At 30.8% G+C, this 14,487-nt stretch overlaps 2 protein-coding genes across 2 annotated transcripts in view; both read left to right on the plus strand.

Moving 5' to 3' along the window:
- The first annotated feature begins 2,307 nt into the window (after positions 1 to 2,307).
- Positions 2,308 to 10,565, plus strand: LOC129224132 (uncharacterized). Its single transcript, XM_054858548.1, has 2 exons — positions 2,308 to 2,494; positions 9,881 to 10,565. The coding sequence occupies exons 1-2, from the start codon at positions 2,428 to 2,430 to the stop codon at positions 10,438 to 10,440; spliced, it is 627 nt and encodes a 208-aa protein (XP_054714523.1). The 5' UTR covers positions 2,308 to 2,427; the 3' UTR covers positions 10,441 to 10,565.
- A 1,851-nt stretch (positions 10,566 to 12,416) lies between these two features.
- LOC129224953 (uncharacterized) overlaps positions 12,417 to 14,487 on the plus strand; it is a 6,424-nt gene continuing 4,353 nt past the window's right edge. Inside the window, exons 1-2 of the mRNA XM_054859501.1 lie at positions 12,417 to 12,509; positions 13,371 to 13,492. Of these exons, the coding sequence (XP_054715476.1) occupies positions 12,417 to 12,509; positions 13,371 to 13,492 (215 nt within the window). The remainder of the gene's footprint in view (positions 12,510 to 13,370; positions 13,493 to 14,487) is intronic.

Consider the following 14,487-nt stretch of genomic DNA (forward strand, 5'->3'; position numbering starts at 1 on the left):
GCATTAATTTGAATTTTTTACGTCTTGAATTCAAATTATGTTTTTCACAATCACTAATTGCAACATGGCCCCACTCGTTGTGTTTTTTGTTTCCATAAACGAAATAGAATGGAAATGGCCAAGAAATTTGCAATTTCATGTTATGGCTGGTGATTTTCCATAATAGGTAATATGATGCATATCCATAAAAATAGGAATGATTAGGATATGGTATTTAAGATAAAACTTTTATGGCTGATATCCACCAGTACATTTATCATAAAGATTATTTACAGCGTATAACGTTATGTGTATATATATATATATATATATATATATATATATATATATATATATATATATATATATATATATATATATATATATATATAAAATTTTTCAATGTGTTTTGTATTAAGATGAAATATTGCTGTATCATTCCATTTATATAGGTGTTTTTTCCTGAAAATACGTAGTTTTACACAAAAGAACATTTTTTTTAATGTCAAGTCTGCTTGAGTCAAGCCCTGAAAAAAATGTGAATAAAATCAAACCAGATACCATTGGTAACTATGACGACAAAAATTTAGCTCTCTTAAATAAATATTTAAAACAACCGTTGTCATGGCAATCTGAAAAATCAGAGGAACATCAACTTTGGTCAAGTGGGGATAGTATGCATTTCGTGATTGATCAAAAAAAAAAAAGTATCTAACACAAGGGTGACGCTAAAAACAAAGTTCAAAGGGCCAAAACAAGCGTGTGCGGAAACGTTGTCCACTCCATACCAGTAAGATTATCAAGATCAAGATACTATTTTTTTGCTTCCTCTGCCGGGTTGAAAATTCATTTTGGAAAAAAAGTGACTTCTGCTTGTTTTTGAAAAATGAAACCCAATAGGCCAAAAGAGCTGGGTACTTAAAGATTAGGTAATTGTATCACTTAGAAAGATAGGCGTGATAAGATTTTCTGCAACATTAGCCAAAACACGGTTATGACACAGTAGTTAACCCTTTCAACACCAGTTTTTGCTTTTCAAAAAAAAAGAAAAAAATATTTAGGGCTTTAGTGGGCTAAATAAAGTAGGTAAAATCGGTAAAAAGTTACACTAAAGTATCAGTGTAATCACAGAAAACCAGTGGGACATGCACTCCGCTAAATTTTGAGCTTATTTATCCCATACAGTGTTTGGGAAATATCTTTGGGACATAAGTGTCTTAGTGGGTTCGAAAGGGTTAAAGCACAATTTTTGCTTCTTTTCTGAAAGAACACCATAAAAACTACTTAATTTGACGGGAAAAAATATGTTCTGTCTAATGGTATTAATGAAAAGATGCCAGGTGACAAACTTAAGTTAAAGTGTATTGAAAATACGATATTTTTCATGGAACCATTTCGATAGCCACTTTGAGTGATAATATAATTTAGAAGATCAACATTTACGCTCTGCAACGGTTACCCATAAAGAACAGGAATTTTGACAAAATTACGATGCATGAGCTTTTGAATTGTTTTTGTTCAGAATTTATGATAGAAGGGGGAGGGGGAACTAAAATAAAAAAATAAATAAATAATTTGAAGTTTGTCATCTTGAATTCAAATTATGTTTTTCGCAATCACAAGTGTGTGTGTGTACACTCAAAAAACTGAAATACTCAAATTTGAGTACATTTTCAAATTCAAAATTTCGTGAGTCAAAATGTTTCAAATATGAATTTTTTTTTTCAAATATGAGGCACAACATTTTTCATTATGAAATTGGATGTTTTCAAATTTGACGAAAATTAATATTTATGCGTTTAATGAACCCAATTTTAGCGTGGTAGTTGAACTTATTCATATAATATTTCATCTGTCGCTATTTTGAGACAAATACTAACTTTTGGTAATGAAGTATTTGATAAAATACAGCGAACTATTTCTTGTCAGGTTTGCAGTGATTCGTATGACGGCGGAAGAATTTATACAAGATGGCCGCCTTCTAAAAATGTGATTGTTTTGCTTTTGTTATTCTGTTAAATATTGACAATTTTGAAAGTAAGTTCAATGAATTTTGACATTTTGAAATTATGTTTTCCGTTCTTATTGTACCTACTCTCTTGTTTCAATAGCGATTAGAAAAATCGAGAATGATTACATTCATGCTTTCATATTGATATGAAACTTCGACGTTTCAACTCGTTTTTCTTATTATTGAATCTCATAATGGCAATATTACTTATGACCAGTTAAACGTAGTTAATTTGAGCTGCGTTGTTAGAATTATTCACGCTATTTTATCTGTTGTATTTGGAACGCATTGCTAATTTCAGTAACTTTCTAATAGATAAAAAAATTGGTGAACTCTTTTGTTGTAGCGTATGCATAGCCATTGAGCGCCGTGACACGGTTTACATTTCTGTTGTGCGCGCATCATTTGAGACTCTCGACCAGCAGTAAGGCGGGAAGATGGACGTCTTCGTAAAAAGTTTGTTGGAAGATTGGAATCTAAGCGAATTTGCCTCAAATTTTGAAAGTAAGTTCATTTGTGTTTACTTTACATTTTTATGTCTCTTTGTTATCACACTTCTTCTGTAAGTTAATGTCCAAAAAATAAGTAAAAAGATTCAGTAAGAAATATATGCATGCTTTCGTTTTCTTAAAATTCGTTCCATTTTTTAAGTTAATGAAATCATTTTATTTCCTTTATATTTCTTAAAACAATATTGCTTCTTTTCATGTTCAAAATATTTTAATTATTTTGGGCAGACAAATGATTTTACATGCGCTACCTTAGATAAGCATACTTTTTGTTTCTGCAATACTTTACGTTTGGAGATGCACTTGTTCTGCAAGTTCATCTCCAAAATATAAGTAAAACACTTAAGAAAACGAAAGCAATTCCTGCATATATTTCTTACTTCAAATTCATTTCATTTTAAGTTCATGAAATCATTTTATTTCCTTTATGTTTCTGAAAACAATATTGTTTCTGTTCATCTTTAAAATATTTTAATTATTTTGGGCAATCAGATGTTTTTACCTGCGCTACCTTAGATAAGCATTCTTTATGTTTAATTTTAATCTCTACATATAATAAAATAAGGAGTTTGTGTGTCTGTGTGTGTGTGTGTTTGTGGCGTGCATCCCGGGAAAACGGTAAGGCGTGGAAAGATGAAATTGTGTATACAGATGCAGATTTTGCTGAAAAAGTGCACCTCGGGCTTCGATTTTTGATATTTTAATTAGAAAAAAAGTTATTTAATGTTTTATGTGTTTTAGAGCCCTTTTTCGTGTTCAATTCGTCACAGACCCCCAACCAATCGCGCCAGAAAAATATTTTTTGTACTATAGTGTAGGAAATGTAATTTTAAACATGATGAACGAAAAAATTTTGACAATAGACCAATTTTTGTATTTTTTATGAATTTTTGAAAAAATGTCTTTTTTCCCATTTTCCTCTGTTTTATTTTTTGCTTAACCCATCCCTCAAAAAGTATAAAAGCCTCTTTTCTATAATTTATCTATGCAATAGTCAAAACATTTGTCCCTCTTCAGAAGAAGTTTTTTTTCAAAAATACGCAATAGTTTTTTTTCTACAATTTTTTTAATGCAGAACGACATCATCATATCCTTTACGTCGGTCGAAAAACATTCCTCGCTCTTTTTCTACCATCGACGTCACAGCGTGGATTTCGATTCGATATTAGACAGTCAGATTTTAATCGCAGCAAAATTTATTTGTATTTTTTTCTATCTATATTTTTTACTTTAATAAATATTGGTTTCTCCATATTCCAAACAATTTTTTCAGTTTACTTTTTTTTACTGTCTTTTCTCCTAACATTTAAAGTTTTTTTTTTACATTTGCAATTTTTTTAGATAAATAAACGGAACAATTATTTTTTGTACTATGCCAAGCTGTGTGTTTAGATTCTTCTGTTGTTTATTAGCGATATTCTGATGTTAATCTCATGGTTAATCTCATGCTATGACTTCGTTGGTGCAAAAGCTAAGATCATAAATATCTTTGATTGCTGATATTAATAATCACTGAATACATTTTTGTTTCATTTATCAATCGTTTGCTTTCTCTTTACTTTTTTTTCGCGTAAAGGATTTCATTTCTTTATTTTTCCACTACTGACGTCACATCAAGGATTTCGATTCAATATGAAACAGCTACCATTCAAATAAATTAAAACAGTGAGGGGTTTTTTTTTGTTTTTGTTTTTTCCTTTTCTTTGGCATACGCTACTTTTTGCACCACACTACAGGGAACAAGGGAGAGAACTCTTTTTTGGGCTATTTAATTAAATAACCAAAGCGATTTTTTGAGTGATATTTGTTTGAATTAGGGAATTGGCGGGGAGGTTGAAAAAAAAAAAAAAAGAGATGGATAATCATAGAGATTTTTTTTTTTTTTTTGCGTGCTATTTATAAAGCCCGCTGTTTTTTGCATGATATTTGTTTTTGTTAGGGATTGGTGTAGAATAGACAGGCCCGTCATTTAAAGAGCTTCAACGGGAGGTCAATATCCCCCCCCCCCCCCTCCCCCGTCCCACCAAGACTAGATAGTTGTTTGCATTTAACTGAATTAAACAGCGAGGGTTTTTTTTTTTTTTTGTTGTTGTTTTTTAAGGCGGCAATCTTTGCGTAAAAAGGTGAATGGCCCAAAACGCAACTGAAGATAGACATAGAAAATATTCAAATTTATATTGAAAAAGATAGAGATGGATTGATTAATACCGCTGCCAAATTTATTTAAACAGCCGCCGAAGGCGGCAAACTTGACGTAAAAAGTGAATGATTTCACACATTTGTGTGCATGCAGCGAGTTTTTTTTAGCTTTCGTAAGTGCTCTTTTTTGTAGACTACGGGTAAAATGGAAGTTTTTTTTTCGCGTGCTATTTAATAAAGTTAATAAAGCCCGCGGATTTTTGCATGATCTTTGGGGTTTTTTTTTGGGATTGTCGGTTAGGTTAGGTGGATAGAGAGATAGATATGTTGAGTGGACCAAAATGTTGTTTTTTTAATTAATATTTATACACATAAAAAGATTGTTAATTACTATCAGAGGTAGATATTCATTGATCGTATAGATAGATAGACAAATATAGAGGTCCATAATAATAGTAGATGGACAGTAAGAAATAGATATACCCGTCACTAACCCCACCCACCCCCCACCCCTACCGACTTTGAAAAAACAATACTTTCACACAAAAGTAGAAGTACTTTTTGTTATTTTCCGACGAAATTTGCATGAAGAGTACTCCCTTTGAGTCCCCCCCCCTCACTTAAAAATATTCCAAAGGACGAAACTAGAGATGGAACCAGAAAATGTTTTGCTCAAATTAATATTGATATAGATAGATATAGTTTGATTGATACCGCCACAAAATTTATTTAAGCAGCCGCCGTTGCAACTGTGGCGTAAAGAGGTGAATGGCAAGTAAGTCGATTGCATAAAAGTCGAATGGCGCAAAAAGGCGAACCAGCTGGTCGCCGAAGGCGGCTAGTAAATAATAAATGTATTTCATGGGAAACGTGCCAACTTGAACGTGCACCGCGAAAATTTGTTTGCCATGTAGGAGATTTCAATTCTGAATTTTGTAAGCGTTTTGAACTTTCGGCAATTGAAAATTTTTGATTGTGCTGCCCCACATTTTATTGTTTATTTTTATTTCAATAGCTGAAAAGTAATAAACTTTTGGTTTGGTTTTTATGCTATTCATTTCTGCAAGCTTTATTTTAATCATTTTCACATATTGTCGACTTATTTAGTTTTGAATCAAATTTTTATTGACAACTTCTTAAGTTAATGAAGTTTTAAATACTTGTCGGTAATTACTAATAATACTCATTATGTAAATGTGTTAAAATTAGAGATCGGCCGAAACGCGAATACCAAAGCTTCCGTTAGCTAATGCCCGAAGCTCTGGCTGCTGCACGTATTAATTTTTTAGCATTAATGTATAATAAATGCACACAATATGATACTTTTCCCCACATGTTTAAAAATCCCTAATATTATACAACATTTTTAGCTCACTGTCATCTCATTTCTAAATTAATTTTACTAATTAAAGTAATTTTGGTTTTGTACTGGTAGTATCAGAATAGAAGACATTTCTAGTTTTTTTTTTTTTTTTTGTTGTAAACATGTAATTATGAAGCATTACTTGGAATATGGAAGGAATGTTCAACAGTTAAGTTGATGTTTATAATAAAATCAACTGATATGATCAAATTAAGTTACAAAATAATTTATCAAGAAATTTGATGCTATTCACATTACATCTTGATATAATCTTTGTAACACATTATATTTTGTAAATAGACACGAAAATATTCTTAATTTAAAATTTTTGAAGTTAAGTTGAATTTGGTTGAAGGGCAATTCCACGATAACGGACGTATCATTCACAACATAAAACAGGCCTCATAAACACAAAATATGTTAACTATTTGCTTTATTGCTTGATATTATTTAAAGACATATTGCTAACTTCTTATTAATCTTCTGGTTTTTCTTAGTCAATATTAAATTTTAATTAATTTCATTTTTTTATTGCCAGTAACGGACGTATCTTACAAATGGAATTTAAAAACACACTGTTTTAGTAATCCAAAATTTTCTGAAACTATTATGTAAGAAATTTTTTAATAAACTATTTTAAACAACAAAAGTATGTTAATTTTAAGTATACTTGCAAAATATCTATTAACTTGAAAATTACTTGTTATTTTTTAAAAATATAACAGTAACGGACGTATCACAGATGTAACGAACGCATCATTTCTGAAAACTTACTCTTGTAATTAAAAGGTCTTTTTTATTTTAAAGAATAAAATTCAATCAAATCTCATTTTATGTTCATAAACACATTTATTACAATTTAAGTACTAATTAAAGCAATTGCAATTAGTTGAGGTATTTAAATTTTATAAGGTGAAAAATTGAACTCAAAAGGTAAGTCGTCCTCTGGTGTCAAATGAAGGTTCTGGGTGTAGTGATGTTATTTCTTTGCGATCAACTTCTGAAACATCATTTGTTGACCAAAAAAACTTTTCGCCAACTCTATTAAGAAATTTCACTGTTAGTTTGGGACGTTGGTTGTCAGAAACAGTGACTTGACCAACAAAGTGATGTAGTGTCTTCTTTTCCGACACCAATTCGACAAAAACCCAATCTCCAAATGCACCGTACTTTTACTTTGTGGCATGGTGGTTTCTACAGTTTCAGATTTTTCTGTTTGAAAATTAAATTTTGTTAGTGATTGGCTTCCTGATACAAGAGAGTGCCTGATACAGTACCTGCCACCAGCTTTAACACAGTGTATTGATTGAGTTGAGGGTATTGCTTGAATTCCAGTCCACCTATCTTCTAGTTCATCCATTGCTGTAAGAACTTTTGATTGTGGAACAAATATAACTGATGTTTTCTTGCCGGCAGCTACTGCACATTTGACGAAACTTTCTACAATATTAATCACATGTCTTCGTGTTTTAGTTTCCATTCAAACTTTATGTTTTAGCTGACCACCAATTCCATCCACTGGTCCCTTTCCATGAGAGGTGGCAAAGAAATGCCATGTACCTTTAACTTCCATATCTTCTTTCATAAAACTTACATTGCATAAATTAAACCTTTGCTTAAAATGTTGCCCTGCTCCATCAGTAAAAATATCAATTTTCTGAATAGTAAGACTATGCAAAATTAAAAACTGACATTAAAAATGATCCAACAAAAGCTTTGGTTCAAGTGGATTTTGCTGAAAATTATACAATTGGGTACCAAGATGAGGTTCAAAGCACACACTGGTCTAATGAGAAAGTAACAATCTTCACAGTAGTTATCTGGCATAAAACAATAACAAAATCGTATGCTGTGTGTTCTGACTACATGCAGCATGATAAATATGCTGTCCACGTTTTCCTTTGGGATGTTGTTCAAAATTTCATTTTTTTGCATTGAGATATTGAATTGAGATTATTATGTTAGCATAATAATCTCAATTTTAGCCTTCATTGTTATTAAAATTAAAAACTAACATAAATAAATACTTCAACAAATGATAACATCCATTATACTTAGTTTGACAGAATTATTACCGATTGAAAATGATACGTCTGTTACTCACAAAAATATATGTAAATATAAAAATAATTATTTCAGATTTTTTATATAAATAATATAAACAATATAATTAGAAAAAATGAGTGAAATATTTATATTTAATGTGTAATAAATCATAGGACCTGAAAATTGTGAAATTTAAGTAACGGACGTATCTTTAATTAATGATATTTTAATGTAACTTTATAATGCTTTAATAAATAATATAGAACTTTAAGGATGTTTTTTTAGATGTATTATACCCCAATGTTATTGTAAAAGTCAACCATTATTTTCCTAGCTTCTGAACTTTCTGCAGAGCAAGGATATAATAATAGCAAATTATTGCACAGAACTGTTCAGAACTGCGCCATTTTCATATCAAGCATTTTTTTGGCTAAAATGTTAATATAAATCAAAATCCCTCATGTTATACTTATCTGCAGACTTTTAGCTTTCAAAAAATGTATAAAGTTGATAATTTTTTCAAATTTCACTTTTACATGTTTTGGTTTACTTTATGGTGGAATTGCCCTGAATCATGCACATTCATTTTTCCTTATTTATCATTCATTATTTTTATTTAGAATGAAGTATAAAAGACGTTTAATTTTAGATTTGTTTATTTCAAAAAAATATAGTTGTTATTATTAATTTTTTAAAAGTAACAAATGAAATCAAAACATACTATCTTTCATTAAAAGTGAATGTGCAAGAAATATGTGCTTTCCTCTTTATTTTGCTTAATAAAAAAAATAATAAAACTTCATATTTAATTAACTTTTTGTTGATTCTCATGGTGTTTTATAACAATGAACTATTATCAATAACTTTTATATCAACTAATATATTTACAAGCTGATTTAAATTTTATGTGTCAACACTTTAAGTGTAAAGAATGCCACATTTTACTAGCCTTCATTTTTGCTTCAAATATGTCGATAGTTATTAATAATATGTTTGCGGTAGAGTTGAGTTTAATCGTGTAATCCTGAAACACTTTTACTTTATTAAAGTCTTTTACATGCCATCTATAAACTTGATAACGTTGTTTTGATAATCGGTATCTCTTTGCATCCGCTATAGGAATCGAATTTTTCACATTTCTAATGTTATCTATGCCTTGTTAAGAGACGATTAACTAAAATTTTTATTTCGTTAAAAACGTTGAATTCCAAAGTTTTTAACGAAATATCATGCTCTTTAAAAGTGTCAAAAAGTAAAATGCCTAATCTCTGACTAAATATTTTTTTTTCAGCTAACTTAAGTTTAAAAATGCATAAATAATATATCCAGTCCCTTATGTATGAATGAATATGAAATATTCGAATCAGTTCACATTGTATTGAGCTGGCAATTTACGTATTGCTTGCATATAGTTATAATTTTCTCAATACATTCAGTAACAAGTGCAATTTTCTTTTTTGTAAGGGACAAAAAGAAAATATGTTGTGAGACTTTCACTTAATAGTTTTAAACAAAACTTCATGCTTTTTCAGAATGTCTAGTGTTAAAAAAATTAAGTGCAGAAATGTTTTCCATGTTTAGAATTTAATATTTAATTAACGTAGAACAACGTTTGTAATCAGAAGCTTCAGTTTAAATTTCTTTTCATTTTTTAGCACTATTTTTATTATTATTATTTTTTCCCTATATATTAGGCCATAACTTTCCTATTTTTTAATTTTTTTCTCTCCAAAAACTCTCTGCGGGCCCTTCATTTTATGTTATTCAAAAGATGTATTTCTCCATCAAATAATTATGCTTGAAAATGAATAAGTTTAATTTCTAACATTTCAGATGAAGGTATCGATGAATACAGTTTCCCGCTGCTTGATGAAGAAACGATCCGATTGTTGATTCCAAAAGCAGGGCCTCGATTAAAATTTCTAAAACTTTTCAGAACAACTCATACTGCAGAAAATAAGCCAGATGAAATTGGCAGTGAAAAATGTGACTCGAAAACAGAAGAGAAAAGTAAGGGAGCGCAAGAAGACGGAAACTTAGTCAAAAGTTCTGAAGCAGAAGAAGTTAAAAACTTAGGGAAAACTACTTCAACAGAGGAACTTATTTTAAAGAAAATTAGAATAAAAGAACTGCTCGAAAGAAAATTACCGGAAATTTATTTGAAGCTGGTAGCCGGAGTACCTGGTAGCATAAACATAACTGCCAAGTACAAAATAAATCGAGCTGTGGTGGATGCCTATATCTCAAATTTCGATAGTCAACCTACAACACAAACGAAACTACTGCTGGCAAAAAAGATCGTCGAATGCTTTCCTGTCTTGAAAGGGTTAGATGGGGAAGGGCATGTAAGTAAACATTCCTTAGTCATTAAACATGTTTTTCTATTTGCATGAAATTGTGTTCCATTCGCAAAATTTTTTTAAAAAGTTTTTAAAGCATGTATTCAATTACATGTCTTCTTTTTTGTCAACACTGTTTACTTTTGTCAATTTTTCTTCATGATGTCCTTTGTGCCAATTTTTGAAGATTGAAATGACAAATGCATACCTGCCAACTTGTATAGGGTTTAGCCGTACAATGTACGGTTTTGGACCCTATTGTACGGTTGTAGGGTAAAAGTGTGCGGTTTTTTCAAAATGTTTACCGATTTTGACGTTTCTTTATAAATAAAACTACATTTCAAGCACTGAGCTTCTTCAGCATTCATTGTTAGGTGTGTTAATACGGGAAGAAGAACTTGAACGAACTTCGTCATATTTCAAGAGTGAATACGTGCTTAGCTGAATACTGGTTCCCGTGTTTGAGATCGCTATCCTTTTGCATCAAGCAAATATTTTTATATTTCTGGAAACAAGAGATTGTATTAACCTTTGCTTGCTACCCTTAATTAGTTAAACTTTTCATTTAGACAGATTATTTTATTTTTATTGTTCATATTTTTTTTCTCAAACCTGCTTAATTTAACATACTTCACAGAAAATTACATAAATGAAACAAATTTATTTAACTGAAAATTGAAGTAAACCTGCTGGAAGTGACAGTCATGTAATTAAGATCTCATATATAACGTCGCATTTTCAGTTAAAAATGTTATTGTCTTTGTACAGTTTTGTCGAGAAAATTGTAGGGTTTTCGAAGTAGACATGTTGGCAGGTATACAAATAACTAAAAAAGTGTAGATACAGAGATTTTATAAACATTAAGTATGTTTCATTTCTGTACTAACAATTTTATTCTATTTATGGTTATTTCTTGATTGACGTCTTATTCTAAAAAATAATAGCATACGTTAAGAATTTAGTTCAAGTTGGGGGGGGGGGATGCATGCTTAATTGTTTTACTAATGAAAAAAAGAAAAAAAGATCTCCAGTTAATATCTACTGGGTTGAGGTTAATTCTATAATTGCTCGATGATTAATTCCGAACATGTAGTTTGTATTTACCATAGAGTTTTATTTATTATAATTGTCAAAGTCTGTGTACTTCGACTCTGCTGATTTTGCAAGAAAAAAGATAATTGTCAAGTATTTGGCGAGCCATAAATTCAACTATTGAAATATACCCAAAGAGGCAGTTAGTTGCTTCTCTGAAATGGAAATGAAATTTCATCCGTCAAACCTTGACAGGCTTATTTCCTAATTACTAATAATACTCATTATGTAGATTTGTTAAAATGCTATTCTACAATTATTTCACTTTTTTAAATTAATTTATTTGCTGTTTTTATATTCTTGTCGTCTTCATTTCGAAAAATGTGATATTTTTGCATCTGATAGGATAATAGAAATTTTCTCAAGTTTGATGCTTTCTACGTTTTTTTAGGAAACAAATAAAAGAAATTTCTTTTTATTTTTGTTAAAGTTGTAAAAAAAATTCAAGCAAAATTCTGCATTCTGTATTAGAGTTAAACCGTGAATTGCTGGTTTAATTTTATATTAAGTCAATAGTTATTAATTATATGTTTGTCTTACACACAAGTTTTTAACAAGTTTTGTTAAACAAGTTTTGTTTTTGGTTTAAGGGAAAAGGCCCTCGCATTGAATTGAAATTTTATCAATTTTGTTCGGAATTATTTTATTTCCCTCTGCATAAGCTCATTGCAGTCGACTTTTTTTATTGCTTAGGAACAATGGTTTACTGCTGGTTCTGATGGCTCGCCTGCAAGAGGCTTCATAGCCGAGCGGTTCAGAAATTTCAGGCTGAGAAATTTATCGACCACAGAAAGGAGAGAATTAGGAATACCTAAAAAAAGGAGAGAGAGACTCCAGATGTACGTAAAAGATTTTCGGAAGACAGCTCGTTGACATTCCTACAAAGGCAACAATGGCTCAAAGAAAATTCTGAGCCAAAAGAGGAGGTGATATTGCTTATGGGCCAGACTTTTGAAGGACGACGTTTCCAAATATTAGAGAATGCAGGAAATGTGTTTGAATCGTGGCCTAGACTTTTGAACCAACATATTGTAAGAAATAACTTTTATTACTTCCTTTTATTTAATATGTATATAGTTAGAAATAGAGTTATTTTCAGGAAGTGTCTGGAGTACCTGCCCGCGGAAGGGTCTGCAGACTGCACCACAGACATTTTCAGAAGGGTGCTCTAAGGGGTATTTTATCTTTTTTTTGGGGGGGGGGTGTTGGAGAGCGGTTGGAACAGTAAATTTTTGTATACACTTGTCAGGGGTGCTGGGACGGACATAGGTTACTTATTTTTTCCGTTCAGGTGTTTCAATTTTTATCAGATTTTAAACTTTATTTACGAAGGTTTCTCATTGAAACGAACTGTATGTTTCAAGTTTTAACTTAAACAGGTTTTTTTACGAACTGTGGCCATTATTCCGACTTGTGGCAACATTCCATCATTTATTTTCCTTTATACAACTTTGATTGTTGGACACGTGGCACTTGAGATGTTTTATTTTTGAGCTATCCTGTGTTAGTCAATAGAGTTGATAAAAATCACAAATTAGTGTTTAAAAAATCAAGAAAATAGGATTTTTTAAATTTAAATCAGACTCGATTTGATTTTGGTAGAGTTTTTAAAATTTAAATTCTGTCAAGTGCAATATTTGATAATAACAAATAACTTGTTTAAGTTAGATTTCTAAATCTGATAATTATTTCTCTCTAAATCATCAAGCAGATTACCTTCACAATTTATATTATTTCCACTAGCGGTAGGAAAAAAGGTAATCCCTGGGTCTGGACCTCTCCCTTGAAGCTCGAAATTAACCTCCAATAATTTAAAATCAACCTACTCCCTTCTGTTTAAAATAATTTATTATTAATGAATAGTTTATTTATTGTGTCAAAACATTTTCTAGATCGATGCAGAATTTAACCTGCTCTACGAAAACAAAGGAAACTCGTTCTGTGCTGACTTCGGACTTCTAGCTACATCTCTAATTATGCAAGCGAAACACTGCGGAAGGCTTGCTGCAGAACAGTTTGCGAATGGTCTACAGTTAAATTTTGCTACAATAGAACCTTCCAACGAAAGTATGTCATGAATAATTTAGCTTGTCTCTTTTAGAAAATGTAAAATTTTCAGCTACAAATATTTTGTAAAAAAAGCAGCCCAAAACTTTACTATGTAATGAGTAAAATGAGCACAATGTGTATAAAAGTACAAATGAAACATTTAAAAAGAGTTAAAAAATGAGCATATGCTGAGTTTTTAAATGTTTCATGTGTACTTTTATACACATTGCATTTCTGCCAACTTGTAGGGTTTAGCCATACAATGTAGGGTTTTGGTTCATTGTGCGGTTGTAGGATTCAGGTGTAAAATGAGGGATTTTGCAAATTTTTACCAATTTTGAAGTTTTTTTTTACAAACAAAACTAAATTTCATGCACTAGGCTTCCTTAAACATCGTTACGTGTGTTAATATGCCTGGGAGAACATGAACTTAGTCATAGGCGGATTTAGGGCTGAGTTCCTGGGGGGCAAGGTTTATGTTTTTATTATTTATTTTAGGATTTGGCATGCATTTGGCATCGTTGTTTTTGAGCAATATCTTTGTAGTTTGTTTCATTTTACAAATAATCTCTCGCCCTGCTGTTGGGGATTTTGTAAAAAAAAAAAGAAGTTATCGTTGTTTTTATCCATTAATCCTTGAAAGTTCAATCAGTCGTTTCAAGTTTGGTAATCATTCTTTTCTTGGTGTCGAATCCTACTGCTCTGTCAAGCTCATTTTATTCATTACTGCTACTGAGGTCATGGTTGGGAATCATGGTTTTTTTTGTTATCCCCATTTTGAAGCTACAGTATTGTGGCAATAATTGAGAAATGATTTTTTTCACCTAAGTTCAGTTTTATTCATTTTTTCTATGAGTAAATTTAAAACTAATTACTGCTGTGAGCTCCGTGTGATTTTATGACATCACAGAGAAGATAGGCCATGGGCTATACTAAACTGGCACCTATATGTAAATTTCA

This window comes from Uloborus diversus, chromosome 6 (genome assembly GCF_026930045.1).
Source record: "Uloborus diversus isolate 005 chromosome 6, Udiv.v.3.1, whole genome shotgun sequence".
In the NCBI taxonomy this organism is placed as follows: Eukaryota; Metazoa; Arthropoda; class Arachnida; order Araneae; family Uloboridae; genus Uloborus; species Uloborus diversus.